The 14831-nt window shown below is 48.7% G+C and overlaps 1 protein-coding gene across 12 annotated transcripts in view; it reads left to right on the forward strand.

The window, feature by feature from the left end:
• The window catches only part of PPP6R2 (protein phosphatase 6 regulatory subunit 2), an 84345-nt gene that overhangs the window by 37364 nt on the left and 32150 nt on the right, over positions 1-14831 (forward strand). For 11 of the 12 annotated variants that reach the window (XR_006709118.1, XM_045464884.1, XM_045464887.1 and 8 more), the window contains exon 3: positions 7908-8150. Coding sequence is in view for 10 of the 12 variants with exons in the window: in XM_045464884.1 (XP_045320840.1) it covers positions 7924-8150 (227 nt within the window). In the remaining 2 variants the exon portion in view is untranslated. Of the gene's footprint in view, positions 1-7907; positions 8151-14831 lie in introns of those variants that run through there. The other variant, XM_045464894.1, reaches the window with a different exon arrangement.

Raw genomic sequence — 14831 nt, forward strand, 5'->3', positions numbered from 1 at the left:
AGAGAGAGAGAGAGGGAGAGAGAGAATCCTAAACAGGCTCTGTGGTGTCAGCAAAGAACCCAGCCCGGGGCTTGACCTCATGAACCATGAGATATGACCTGAGCTGCAATCAAGAGTTGGGACGCTTAACCGACTGAGCCACCCAGGCATCCTTCTTCTCTTCTGATTTTCTGTTTTTGCTCATCTGTTCCTCCAACCCCAACCCTTTTTTAGAATTGACTCTTTTTTTTTAAGTTTTTAAGTTTTTTAAAGTTAAGTTTTAAGGTTTTAAGTTTTTTAAGTTTGTTTATTTTTGAGAGAGCGAGAGAGAGCATAAGCAGGGGAGGGGCAGAGAGGGAGAGGGAGAGAGGGAGAGGGAGAGGGGGGGGGGAGAGAGAGAGAGAGAGAGAGAGAGAGAGAGAGAGAGAGAGAGAGAAAGAGAAAGAGAAAATCCCAAGCAGGTTCCTTACTATCAGTGCAAAGCCTGATGTGGGACTCGACCTTACGAACCGTGAGATCATGAGCTGCGCCAAAATCAAGAGTCGGTTGCTTAACCAATGAACCACCCAGGCGCCCCAGACCCTTTTTTTGATCTTTCTTCCAGTGCAGTGTGTCCATTATAGACATGGTGTCATTTGTTGATTGGGCAAAAATTACTGCTCTCCATGGACTCGAATTGCCATTTTTTTAGGCCAAACAGAATTCCAGTGGTACATTGGTAAATGTTTAACAACTGGCTTTCTGGAAGAGTAAAAAAAACCTTGTTGTTTGAAGCATTTGTCGATTTCTATAGTGCAAATACTTCCATCATGTCTGATTTAAGTGGGCAGTGTGATGCCACCGAAGGTGGGGTTGGGAGAGGCGTGTGCCTCTCTGGCCACTGTGAATCTGTCCTCTGTGGCAAGGTGACCTCATTTGTTTCTTTCTCTTCTTTGCAGTCAGAATCCATGAGGGTAAAATGTGCCAGCCACTGTTCTGGAGTCAGCCCTCACAGTAGCTCTGTGAGATGCTCATTATCCCTGGGTTACAGGGGTGGATTCCAAGGCATAAGAGGTCTTATAACTGGCCTCAGGTCATACAGCAGAGCCAGGGCTTTGATCATAAATTAAAACAACAACAACAAAAACCCAATTGATTTGTGGCCAGATGGGTACAGGGTGCATTCTGGATTCTAGTTTTTCTTAGGAACAGTTTCTACCACAGAACGTTCTTTTTCTGGAGAGCTCTGTTCATGGAACTATATAGGCTCATATGGGCAACATTTCTCTTTAGAATCTACCTTCTGTGTGATGGTTATGCTAACCTGTAAAAGTAAATAAAGAATTTCAGGTTCCTTTTGTTTAAATGTTGGATAAGCATCCAGAAGATTTTGGTAACAGTTTGGTTGACATTGCAGATGGACTGTGCAGGGCCTTGTCAGGGTGTGCCAGGGACCCTTGGGCTGTGTTGATACTTTGTGAATACCAGAGACGTCTCAAGCCAGTTCATGAGCCAATTATTTGTCCTAAAGATGCTGTCAGTGGTGGGTCTTTCAGTCATCTAGGGAAGGAAAAGTATGACCTTCCATGTAGGTAAGTGCCAACTGACAAGATGCTAGCATCTCTGTGCAGAGTAGTGCACAATTGCTGGGATACCAGAACCCTTCGGAAGCCACATGTGTACTGTAATCTGAGTAAGAGTTCCAGAGTCAGGGGCACCCGGCTGGCTCAGTCAGTTAAGCATCCGACTCTTGATTTTGGCTCGGGTCATGATCTCATGGTTTGTGGGATTGAGCCCCATGTTGGACTCTGTGCTGACGGGGCGGAGCCTGCTTGGGATTCTCTCTCTCTGCTCCTCTCCACCTCGTGTTCTCCCTCTCAAATAAATAAACTTTAAAAAAGTTATTATTTTTTTGAAGTGAAATGCTATCCTTAATACTGAGATTATGGCTTTCCTTTTTTTTTTTTTTTTGATATTAAAAAGTCATTGTTTCCTGCAATTAAGGTAATTATGGATGATAATTTATCCTTTGCTTTCTTTTTGTTTTTTCCTTTGTGTCTTCACTTCCTCTTCCCTCCCTCCTTGTTTGACCAAGTTGAAAAGTTGGCGACCCTTTGTTGGTTTTCTTTTTTCTTTTCTTTTCTTTTCTTTTCTTTTCTTTTCTTTTCTTTTCTTTTCTTTTCTTTTCTTTTCTTTTCTTTTCTTTCTTTTCTTTTTTTTCTTTTTTTTCTTTTCTTTTCTTTTCTTTCTTTCTTTCTTTCTTTCTTTCTTTCTTTCTTTCTTTCTTTCTTTCTTTCTTTTTTTCTTTCTTTCTTTCTTCTGTCTGTCTATCCATTCTGTGGGAGTGGGGGAGCACGGGAGGGGCAGAGAGAGAAAGAGAATCTTAAACGCTGTCAGTGCAGAGCCAACCCACAAACTGCGAGATTGTGACCTGAACCAAAATCGAGTCAGATGCTCAACTGACTGAGCCCCCAGAACCCCCCCACTCCATTGTTTTTCTAAATTAAAAGAAAAAAAATTTACCTGCCTGCAAAAGCCCAATGTTTTGGAACTGTGGAGCTGGGCCAGCTTTTCAGACAGGTCTCTTGTGCTTGGTTCAGTGAATAGGTGACTTGGTACACTTGATTTCTTAAATGGGGTGAGTTCTCAGAAGCCCTTGAATGTCTTACTCTTCTTACAGGGTAGATAACCTTACTAAACTTTCTGTTTTATAATTTAGAAGTAAACAAGTGGATGTTAAATTAGTTTGTTATTTCAAATTATAAATTATGAGCAAGTGGGTAATATGATTTTGGTTTAGTTTTGGTTTTATTTGTTGTACAGATTGTTCTGTTTGTAGTCTGTGATGGAATGCATAAGATGTATGACCTGTCCCATCCACAGGGGGACCTGTGGTCCGTGGACTGTTGTGTGCAGACTCCTGTGTTTGCTGTGCTGGCTTCACACAGAGTGCCGTCGATGACCCCTTTCATCAGTGGGGGATAGTGCAGTGGGCACCTCAGTGCCTCTGTGAGTGGACCTGCTGGCGAGACACTGCCTGTGCCCTCATATGGAAAAAACAAGCCAACCGCTCCATGAAGGGGAGCTCCTAGATACCTGGAAGGACTTAATGACAGAGTTAATAATACTGGAGAGATATGTCAGTAGCCTGGGCAGTGACATGGTGATGTCTGGGGAACCTCTAAGGGGGCAGGGTTAAGAGGCAGTCTGGATAAGAGCAAGTGAGCTTGAGTGGATCTGTGTTGAGGCTGAGAGAGAGGCACAGGAGGATCATTGTACTGCTCTCGCTATAGTTAGGCATGTGTGAGATCTCCCCAAACAAGTTAAAAATACAAGAAAACAAGTAAAATCCCCAGCCACGTAGGAACAGTGATGAGGTGCAGATTTGACCTGGGACCTCTGTGGCTCCTGGTTGCTGGGGAACACTGAGCAACACTACCCGCCTGTGGACTCTGTGAGAGAGAACCCTGCAACTGCTGCGGGGGGCAGGGGATGCTCTGCAGGGTTCACGGAAGCATCACGTTCTCAGTCCCTCTCTCCCTTTTTTGGGGGTGCGCTCCGGGTCCAGGCAGCCTGGCTCCCTCGGCTGTTTTTTTCCTTCAATCTCTGTCTCTCCCTACAAGCAGTCGTTGTGACGTGTTCATTGGATACCCTGTTCTGTGTCTGTGTTCCTAGGAATGCATGTTGTTGTGGGGTGTGCATATATTTTATTTTACTTTTATTTATTTTTTGGGGGGGTCTTTTTAAAAATTTTTATTATTGCGTGTAGTTTAAATTAAAGGGGTGGATTGCATTATGGACCTGATTTGTTTCTTATGTTTTCTCGTATAGCACCATCCTTTTAGGAATCCATGCTGTCGTGTGTCCCTCTAATTCTCAGTCCCTGTGTGTGACTCCCCAGTTTGCTTCCTTCTCTGCCACCTCATCCTTGTGTGGGGTCCTGCCGCTCCTTTGGGATGTGTAGGTAGGAGTGGGATTGCTGGGTGAGCGCCCCACAGCAGCCACCTGTCTTCTCTCCTGTCGGGAGTGTGTGAGGCTTTTGCCTCCTGTGCTGCCAGCTCTGCTAATGACCTGGCCAGTCCTGCAGGTGTGGAGTGAGAGTACTTAAGTAATTACTTATTTTTTCAAAGAATCAGTTTTTAGTTAATCTCACTATTAAAATGTCCTATTTCATGGATTCGGGTTATTATATTTATCTGTTCTTTTTCCTTTTCTAATGTTCTTGTCTAACTTTTTTCTAATAACCCATTTTTAATGTTTACGTATTTTTGAGAGAGAAAGAGAGAACGTGAGCAGGAGAGGGGCAAAGAGAGAGGGAGACACAGAATCTCAAACAGGCTTCAGGCTCTGAGCTGTCGGCACAGAGCGTGATGTGGGGCTTGAACTCATGAGCTATGAGATTATCACCTGAGCCAAAGTCGGGCGCTTAACCGACTGAGCCACCCAGGTGCCCCATAACAACAACAACAACAACAACTACTACTACTACTACTACTACTACTACTACTACTTCTTCTTCTTCTCCTTCTCCTTCTCCTTCTCCTCCTCCTCCTCCTCCTCCTCCTCCTCCTCCTTCTTCTTCTTCTTCCCTGAGCATCTACTCAGCACTGTGAACTTTTTTATTTTAATGTTTACTTATTTTTGAGAGACAGAGCACGAGTGGGGAAATGGGGGAGGACAGAGAGCAAGCAGGACAAAGGATCTGAAGCAGGCTCTGAGCTGACAGCAGTGAGCCTGATGTGGGGGTCGAACTCCTGAACTGTGAGATCATGTCCAGAGCCCAAGTTGGATACTTAAGACTGAGCCACTCAGGTCCCCTAAGTTTTTTATATATTCTAGATAAAAGTCATTTATTAGATAATACGATTTGCAAAAAATAAAAAAAAAAAATTTTTTTTTTAACATTTATTTTTGAGAGTGAGAGAGGCAGAGCGCGAGCAGGGGAGGGGCAGAGAGAGGGAGACACAGAATGTGAAGCAGGCTCCAGGCTCTGAGCTGTCAGCACAGAGCCCGACGCGGGACTCGAACTCACGGGCTGGGAGATTATGACCTGAGCTGAAGTCGGACGCTTAACCGACTGAGCCACCCAGGCGCCCCATGTATCTTTATATTTAAAGTAAGCTTTTAATATCCTGAATACAGTTCTTGCTTTTTAAAATCTCATCTATTTCTTTTTTTTTCTATTTCTTTTTTTTAAACATCTTTTAAGGTTATTTATTTAATAGAGCAAGAGAGAGAGACAGACAGACAGAGCACTTGAGTGGGGGAGGTGCAGAGAGAGAGGAAGAAAGAGAATCCCAAGCAGGCTCCGCACTGTCAGCACGGAGCCCGACGGCAGGGCTTGAACTCATGAACCATGAGATCATGACCTGAGCTGAAACCAAGAGTTGGATGCTTAACAGACAGCCACCCAGGCACCCCTATTTCTGTCTTTAATTGAAATTATTCATTTGCATTTAACGCACTTACTGACATGGTTAAGTTTATGTGTGCTGTGCTGTCTTGCCATTTTTTTCCATTTGTCCTGTTTGTTTTTGTTGCTTATTATTTCTTATTCTTCTTTGTCTTCATCTTTTTGTCTTCTTTTGTATTAATCCTGTCCTTTTTTAGGATCGTGCTTGAAAAACTTGTTCCTTTGTTGATGGGATCATGTGATCCACCCAGCCACGCACCCACTCTGTGGCTGAAAGCGGGTTGCACAGAAGCTGTCTCTAGTTGCCCCTCTTTGGAAGAAAACCTTGGCAGGGCGGGAGTCTCCCTGTGGTTCCTCTCTTTCCTTGGATTGTATGTTATTCAAGTGTTTGAGTCGTTCTGCAGGGCATTTAGGAGAGACAGCCATGTTATCCTGAAACTACTGGTAATTATTTCTGCTCTCACAGGGTATATTGCTTCCACCCACAAATATCCATCTACATTCCTCACAACAGAAATAGGAAGATCTTAGGACCCAGAAGGAAACTAAGTATAGTGTCAGACTGTGGAGTCACTTGCGCTGCAAGTCAGAGGCCCCACTGACAGTGCAGGTGCTGGCCAGAGGGAAGCCCAGGCTGTGCTGTTGCTTAGCTCGGTCTGGCAGGTGAGTGGGATATTGGCATAGGAGGGACTGAGCACAAGAGCATGTGCAGAAGGATAAAGGTAGGAAAGTGTAGTTTGTGTGGGAAGAAAGACAACGTCCTTGTGGCAAGGGTAGGGTTAGGGAGAAAGCAGGAAGTGCCAGAGGGCCTGGAGGAATGCTGTAAAATGCAGCCTGGTGAGTGGTAGGCATATGGGCAGCAGAGGTTTTGCGGCTGAGTTGAGAGGAACTTGAAAGTGTCTGTGTTTTGAAAAAGTGAGTTGGATGTAGCAAAGGCAAGAGGCTGCAAAGGAAGGAAAGGGGGCTGGCTGGATGTGGTGGAGCCTGCTCCTAGGGCAGCGGGCTTCACACACATGAATTGCAGCTTCTACGTTGTGTGAGGTCTTTTATTCTTCTGATTAAAGATACTAGAGAAGATAAATCCCATCTCCCGTTACCATAATTTTGCAAACAATCGATGTAACATTGAAGAAGAGATTTCATAATCTCAAAATACAGGTTTAACTTTGTTAAACATAACAGGCTTTATGTTTTTCATTTTGTATCAAACAGTGAAAACTTTGCTGCAAACCAGCCTAGGCCCTCAGAGCCTGCCCTGTGACACTCACTGAGCAGGACAAACCTTGTGTTGTCCAGGCAAAGACAGCAAGAGCCTGGAGAGGGTGGGTGGTGTGTGACGCAGGGGGATGGCTGGGTCCATAGGGATTTCTCAGGTGGCTGTGGTGTGGGGCCTAGTGTCAGGGGTGTGGATGTGAGGGAGATTGTGGCTTCAAGGATAAGACTGGGTCATTTGGTGGGATGGGTGGTGAAAGGGGGGGCCTGCCTGGGGGACAGCAGAGCTGCTGAGGGTCAAGCAAAGTGAGCTGTCAGGAGTTTGACTTGCTTAGGTTGAGGTCTGCCAGACGTCTGGTGTTCTTTTGTGAGATGGTGAGTCAGGCATGGGCAGGAGAGGAGACACAGGGGAGGCTCAGGAAAACTAAGTTTGTTATACGTCCAGTCCTGGAGATAGGAGGTGTGGGCCTCACCCAGAGCCACATGGGGAAACCCCAGGGGGGTCGGGAGGTATAAGACAGGAGTCGGGGAACACTTAAGCCATGACCTTTATTGGGGTTTCCACAGGAAAGATAAGGCATGGCAGGATGAACAGCTTAGGATCAGCTAGTTTGAATTTTTTTGGTGGGCTCTAAGCTGTAGGGGTGGTCCCTAGTTGCCTGGCCCCTGGCTGTGGGATAACGAAGGCAGAGGAAGATTGTCTCCTGGGATGTGTGGGCCCAGAGAGGAGTAGTTGCTCTGGATGGAGTAGATCACAGTGATGCTCTGGCTTGGGCCCCTTGCTGTCTTTAAGAATTGGCTGGTCCTGGGAGGGGCAGCCCCTTCCTAGCCAGAGAGGTTTTTTTAAGATGTCAAACATGATATACAGGAAATTAAAAATGTATGCAACTGGGGAGAGATGCCTAGTGTTCACACAGGCAGGGGTGGGACCCTGAGGAGGTGGGCTGTAGAGTTGCTAACTTTCTTAGGGTGGAGGGGCATCCCCAGTGCTGACTCATGGGAGACATGGGATGTGCTGGCCTCAGGGAGTGGAGGAAGAGAGTAAGATACTGAAGGTATGTCCAGCATTGGGTGGGAAAGGAGAGCAGGGAAGGTGAGCCAGCGAGAGGGAAGCCAGAGAAGGCACAGGCTCAGCGCTGGGAGCTGGGGAGCTCCTGCCGGCTTTGGAGCTGGACCCGGGGAGATGTGTTGAGGGCAGCTCCTGGGGAGAGCACCCTCCAGCCCTGGCTCGTGCCGGGGACGGACTCGTTGGACTTTGGTGTAGACTTTCTGAGGGTGGATTCGCACTGCTTGGGGGAAGTGACCCTCAAATCTTTGCTTGCAGCTTCGTGGCCGTCACCATGTTCTGGAAGTTTGACTTGAACACCACGTCCCATGTCGACAAGCTGCTGGATAAGGAGGACGTGACGTTGCGCGAGTTACTGGACGAAGATGACGTCCTACAGGAGTGCAAGGCTCAGAACCAGAAGCTGCTGGGCTTCCTCTGCAGGCAGCAGTGTATGGAGGAGCTGGTGAGCCTCATCACACAGGACCCACCTCTGGACATGGAGGAGAAGGTCCGCTTCAAGTATGTACCGAGGCTCTGACGGGGGCCCAGAGCTGGGCAGGGCTGCAGGGAGGGCAGGCAGGGAGCTGGTGGGCAGCATTTGAGGACAGCCAGAGCCAGGGCTTCTGACAAAAAAGCCCACTTTAAACATTTACCCCATCTGAGAAGGAAGGAGGCCACTCCCCGTGGGGTTTGTTTTTGTGAGGTTTGAGATTTCTGAATCTCTGTGTGTGTGATTTCTCATCGTGAGTTGTGCTGAGTTATGCTGTGTTCTGAGTATCTTGAGTGCACATGTGTTGAGGGAAGACTGACCCCATGACAAAGAAGCAGATGGGACTGCACACTGGCGGGAAGTAGGTCCCAGCCTGGTGAGATGGCCTGTCAGGAGGGGTGGGTGGCATCTGACTGCTCGACCATGGGGACTTGGGATCAGAGGAAATAGGCCATGTCGTGAGTAGTACTGATCATTCTCAGAGTTTTTCCTAAAATGTTCCATTCAGCATTTAGCCAGCATGCTAGGAGATGGCAGAAGGGCGGTGGTGGTGTGGCTAGGGCTGGGGGTGAGGACAGAGGTGTGTGAATGAGAGTATAGGACAGAGTGGCAGAGCCTGGGACTAAGGACACAGTGGGAATGGGTGCAGACAGGGTACCCCTTGGGTTCCAGTGTCTGTAGACAGCCAGATAGTGGATGGTGGTAAAGTCTTAGGTTGGCTGACTGTGGCCCACAGGTCAAATCCTGTTTTTGTATGGCCTGCAAGCTAAGAATAGTTTTACGTTTTCTTTTAAATTTTTTTTCATAAATTTTTTTTTAATGTTTACTCTTGAGAGAGGGAGGGAGAGACAGAGTGTGAGCAGGGGAGGGGCAGAGAGAGAGGGAGACACAGAATCAGATGCAGGCTCCAGACTCCAAGCTGTCAGCACAGAGCCCGACGCGGGGCTGGAACCCACAAACCGCGAGATCATGACCTGAGCTGAAGTCAGCACTTAACCAACTGAGTCACCCAGGCACCCTAGAATAGTTTTACATTTTTAAATGGTTGAAAAAAATCAAAGGACAATACTTTGTTACACATGAAATTGGTACCACGTTGACATTTCCTTGTCCATGAAGAAAGTCTTGTTGGAAGGCAGCCACACTCAGCCTTTGGTGACTACAAGGGCAGAGTTGGCTAGTTACAACATAGACTGTCTAAAATACTTACTCTCTGTACTTTTACAGAAGTCTTTGTTGACTTTTGTCTTAGGAGAAAAAGAAAGCTGGAGAGGGTGACGAGAAGTGCCTGTGCAGGGGACATTCAATCTAGGGACACCCAGTGAGGGTGGTCTGTCACAGCCTCTGACAGGGAGCCCTGCAGATGCTGGCAGAGGAGAGCCCGGGACAGAGGCAGGGGCTTGTTGGTGAGGAGCCTGCGGGTTTAGGGCTGTGGTGGCCATCTGCAGAAAGTCGGATAGAAGCCGTTGTGCACGGGACATGCCTGGTCAGTGCCCCTTATCTCAGCGTCCCTGTGGGTGTCCCTCATCCCTTTTACCCTCTTACCCCTAATGTGTCCTGTTTGGTGATAAGTTATATGGTCTCCCTGTGTAGAGGGTACTGGTGGCAAGATGGGGAGCAGGGGCAGGGCCGTGTGTTCCGGATCGGGGCAGAAGGATCTTGGAGTGGCATCAGTGAGCCAGGAGACATTCGTGTTCAGAGTCAGAAAGTTGGGGAGTCAGAAAATTCGTGCCTGAGCACAAAGCCAAGAAAACAAAGCTGTGAGAAAACCATGACTCTGGGGACTTAGAGAAGTTAGCGAATGGGACCGAAGTGAGCACGTCAGCTCCACTGTAAGCAGTGTCTGCACAGTCAAACGGGGTAGACTAAGCCCTGGGTTTAAGAATGGTGGTTTGATTTTACAGAGAGGGTGAGGGGCAGGGAGCAGGAGAGCTGTGTCTTCATCCTCCGTCATGGGAGGTTGGTTTGTAACATCTGAGGGTGACAAATGAAGAAATGCATCTGTATTTTATTTAGAAACACGGAGGTTAACTGCAGGTCTGAGGATGGACACGGGAGGCTGGAGGCTGCTCCGCCTTACAGGCCCTGTCCAACTGTCTTGAGTTTGAAAGCCGGTGTACATATCGCTTACATAAAAAATCAAAAATTAAAAAAATTAAAGTTAATTGGATTAAAAAAATTTTTTTTTAATGTTTGTTTTTGAGAGACAGAGACACAGACAAAGTGTGAGCAGGGGAGGGCAGAGAGAAAGGGAGACACAGAATCTGCAGCAGGCTCTAGGCTCTGAGCTGTCAGCACAGAGCCCGACGTGGGGCTCAAACCCACAAACTGCAGGACCGCCACCTGAGCCAAAGTTGGACGCTTAACCGACTGAGCCACCCAGGCGCCCCAAAGTTAGATTTTAATTAAAATTAAACCAGAATTTCCTTTTTGAGAAAAGGAATAGGATGGACGGATAGATGGATGAGGTGGTAGGTAAGAAAGAAGTAGAGTCAAGATTAGTTTTCAAAGACGGGAAAGATACAAGCAGGGACGTCGGCCAGGAGTTGGCACACCAGCTCTGAAAGTGCAGACAGGAAGTACCGCGGGCCAGTGGAGCCGCTGTGGCGCTCGGCTCTGATGTGGCGTGAGAGCCGCCACAGACCGTGAGTGAGTGAGTCTGGCTCTGCTCCTGTGAAGTTGATGTACAAGAAGCACTGCCTGTGCATCTCAAGGCTCTAGGCAACTGCCCATCGTGGCCGGCCTGGTGGGGTCAGCAGCGACACCTCCTGTGGCCTTCGTGCTTTTGAAGCAAGGGCTTTGCCTGCAGACCAGGCTGAGCAGCACGGCTGGCTGCTTCACCCCTGCATGACTAAAGGCTGGGTTATGAGGGGACTTTAGTCCACATAGGGGAGGATGTGTGGGAGCCATGTCTGCTTCAGAGAAGCTGCCCCTGGGTGCCAGTTTGAGGTCAGGCAGCAGCCGCTGTTCCTGCATAAAGCCAGAGTCTGCAGGCAGGTAGGGCTTGTGCAGTAGCCCTGGGCGGAGAGTTTGGCCACTGGGTCCAACCTGAGAGCCATGAGGAGGTCCTGGTCTTTCTCTTGAGGCTCCTGTCCAGTTGGCCTGCTGAGTTCTCAGCCACTTGAGAAATCAGACGAAAGAGCCAGCAGACAGACGTCAAGACAGCACTGCAGTTACTTGCAGAGTGCAGTGGAGAGTGTGTTCCGTAACTCTGGGCAGTGGGCTTCCTTGTTCCAAGTTGCACAGTCAGAGCTGCTTGCTGGGTAGGAAACAGGGCTGCAGCAGGATAGCGCCCAGAAAGGACACCCCCCAGAAGACCCTGCAGTGCTACAGTCAGAGCAGGAAAGCTGGCTAAGCCCATTTGCCCGGATCACCCTCCCGCCTGCCCCCGCGGGGCGCAGCAAGTTTTGGCACAGCGGGAGGCGTCTGGAGGGGAGAGGGGTTCCCTCCTTCCTCACCCTGAGAACCCAGGCCCACCTTCCGTATTCCGGGACCTCGTCATCGTCTTTGGTTTCCTTCCTGTGGGGAGTCGTATTCTCCAGCAGCCTCTTGAGGAGTACGATGTGAAGGGCGATGGTTGCAGATGAGGCCTGTCGGTGCATTGTTCTCTGTTCACGCTTGTTTGAAACTCCCTCTGCCTTAGACTCTGCACAGACGCCATTTTCTGTCCTTTTGAAGACTCCATGGTTGGCTCCTCTTCTGGCCTTGCTGCTGACAAGCCGGACAGATGCAGCAGGACTCCCAGGTTTTCTCTCCTCCGGGGGGCACTTCGGTCCTTGTCTAGTCCCATTGTCCTGGAGTCTCCTGCTACTGTGAGATCACCCCCGGGGTCAGGCAGGGCAGTCCCAGAAGCAGCATCTATAAGCAAGGAGAGTTTTGTAAACAGTCGGCTCAGCTGTGAACAGTGCTGCATATTCGTACCACGGTGAAGCTGGCCCTGGGGTTCTTGTCAGTCCCTGTGCGGGGTACTCCATGGTACCACAGGGCCCTTTCAGTCTATAAATCCATGGCCTTCCCCACAGGGAAGCTTCTTGTGTTGCTTCTTTTATAATTTTCTCCCTTCTGGTTTTCCCTCTTATCTCATTCTGCAGCTTTTTAAGTTATTTATTTTGAGAGAGAGAGAGAGAGAGAAAGAGAGAGAGGAGAGGCAGGCAGAAGGAGAGAAAGAGAGAGGGAAAGAGAGAATCCCAAGCAGGCTCTGCACTGTCAGCACAGAGCCTGACACGGGGCTCAATCTCATGAACCAGGACATCATGACCTGAGCCGAAATCAAGAGTGGGATGCTTAGTAACCAGATGAGCCACCCAGGTGCCCCCTCTTTCTGCAATTTCTAATCAGGTGTTAGATCACCTGAATTAATACTTTTCTTCGTATTTTTGCTCTTAATATCTTGTCTCGGCCTTTTTGTTCTACATCTGAGAAGCTTCTTCAAATTTTATCTTCTTATCCTTTCATTGATTTTTAAAATTTCTATCATATTTATTTATTCATAAAATTTTTTAAATAAGTTTATTGATTTACTTAGAGAAAAAACACCAGGAGGGGAGGGGTGGGGGGGGGGGGGCGGACAGAGGAACTGAAGCAGGCTCTGTGCTGTTAACACAGAGCCTGATGTAGGGCTCGAGCTCATGATTCATGAGATCATGACCTGAGCCAAAGTTAGATGCTTAACCGACTGAGCCACCCAGGAGCCCCAGCCCTTATTTCCTTTTATTTTATTTTATTTTATTTTATTTTTTATTTTATTTATTTACTTTTTCAACGTTTATTTATTTTTGGGACAGAGAGAGACAGAGCATGAACGGGGGAGGGGCAGAGAGAGAGGGAGACACAGAATCGGAAACAGGCTCCAGGCTCTGAGCCATCAGCCCAGAGCCCGATGCGGGGCTCGAACTCACGGACCGCGAGATCGTGACCTGGCTGAAGTCGGCCGCTTAACCGACTGCGCCACCCAGGCGCCCCTCCTTTTAAAAGAGAGACACTTTTTTAAAATAATCTTTTTATTAAGGTTATTTATTTATTTTGAGAGAGAGAGAGAGAGCGCGCGCGCATGAGCAGGGGAGGGGCAGAGAGAGAGAGAGGGAGACACAGAATCCAAAACAGGCTCCAGGCTCTGAGCTGTCAGCACAGAGTCCGGTGCAGGGCTCTCTATCCCACGAACTGTGAGATCGTGACCAGAGCCAAAATTGAGAGTTGGATGCTTAACTGACTAAGCCCCCCAGGTGCCCTTGGGAATAACTTCTGAGTCCTGTACTGGCAAGAGAGGGTCAGGAAGCCCACTCCTCTCCTGAGCCAGGCCCTCTGCCCTGTCCAGTAGCTGCCGCCTCTGTGTCCAGTGGTTTCCAGTTGGTGCTCCCTCTGTAGCCACCTGACACTTCGATTCCCTGGTGTGCCACACCAGTCCTCCGGGCCTTGCCAAGGATCATTTCCACTTCTCTTTTCTTGTCTTTTTTCCTCTGTGTTATTGGAGTAGGAATTTGAGAGGGAATGGTAACAAGCCTGTATATTTGATCTGCCATGCTTAGCTGGAGTTCCTATTCTCTGCATAAATTTTAGAACGAACTAAAGTAGTACTTTATCTCAGTCCCTCCACCTTAGAGGGTCAGTGCCTTATAGCTCAGCTTGCCACATGTGTGCACATTTGCTTGTGTGTGGAGACCAGATTGGGACCATTCCTTGTGCTCTGGAAACATCTCCTGAAGGAATAGTCTATACTTTTCTCTGGGACTTGATTCTTTGGTGCCATTGGTACGTCTTCTCTTGTTTGCAGTCTGGTGGGAACCTCTCTGCCTGTGTGGTACAAGTCTTGCTCTGGCCTTCAGGGTCGCTGACCTGGCCCTTCTGCCCTGTACTCTGAGCAGGCTTTCTCTGAAGACCTGCGCCTGGCGCCTCTGTGTTCTCTGCCATGCTGGTCTCACAGTGTACATCCATAGGGCTGAGCCGACTCATTCAACCCTTATAACCATCCCATGAGGTGGGCACTGCTCCCACGCCTCCCTGGGCACTGCCTACACCTCTCCTGGCCTGGGCCTGCCTGCGTATTGAACTGGGACACCTCTTTGTGAATGCCTCATGTCCATCACACCCAGCCTGCCCACACGGCCCTGTTTCTCTGGTCTCTAGAAGGTGCTTTCTCTTCTTGGGGCTGACAGGGAGCACCCGTCTCTTAGCCAGACCTAGATTTCTCAATTTCTTCCCCCTTCCACATGTGGTTGACTGCCATACTCTGCCAACTGTTTTCTCCAGGGTCTCAAACCCAGGCCTCACTAGCCAGGCCACAGTGACCACTCTTTGGTTCAGGCCTTTGTTAGGGCTTGTGCAGGTGGCTGCCGGGAGCAGGAGGATTATAGTGACTGACCTTGACCCGGGGCTTACTGTGTGCCAGGCACTGCTCTGTTTTATATTCATCCTTGTGGGGAGGGTGGGCACTTGCACCTCTACATTCAAATGAGAATGACACAGCGAGGTTAGGTGATGTGCCTGAAGCTGCCGAGCTTGCCCTGGGTTGTGCCAGATGTGCTCTAGGGCAGTCAGCTCCATGGGACGATCCCTTGCGTTCCCAGATGTTTCTGGATATGGCTCCAGGCACTGTTACTGGCCCTGCTGTTGTGGGCTGTGTCCTGGATGTGGCAGGTTGTTGGGTAGCTGTGCCCATTGCAGGGCAATGGCAGTGACCCTGCATCTATCAGGGAAGTCAGGGAGCAGAGTGA

This window comes from Leopardus geoffroyi, chromosome B4 (assembly GCF_018350155.1).
Source record: "Leopardus geoffroyi isolate Oge1 chromosome B4, O.geoffroyi_Oge1_pat1.0, whole genome shotgun sequence".
Lineage (NCBI taxonomy): Eukaryota > Metazoa > Chordata > Mammalia > Carnivora > Felidae > Leopardus > Leopardus geoffroyi.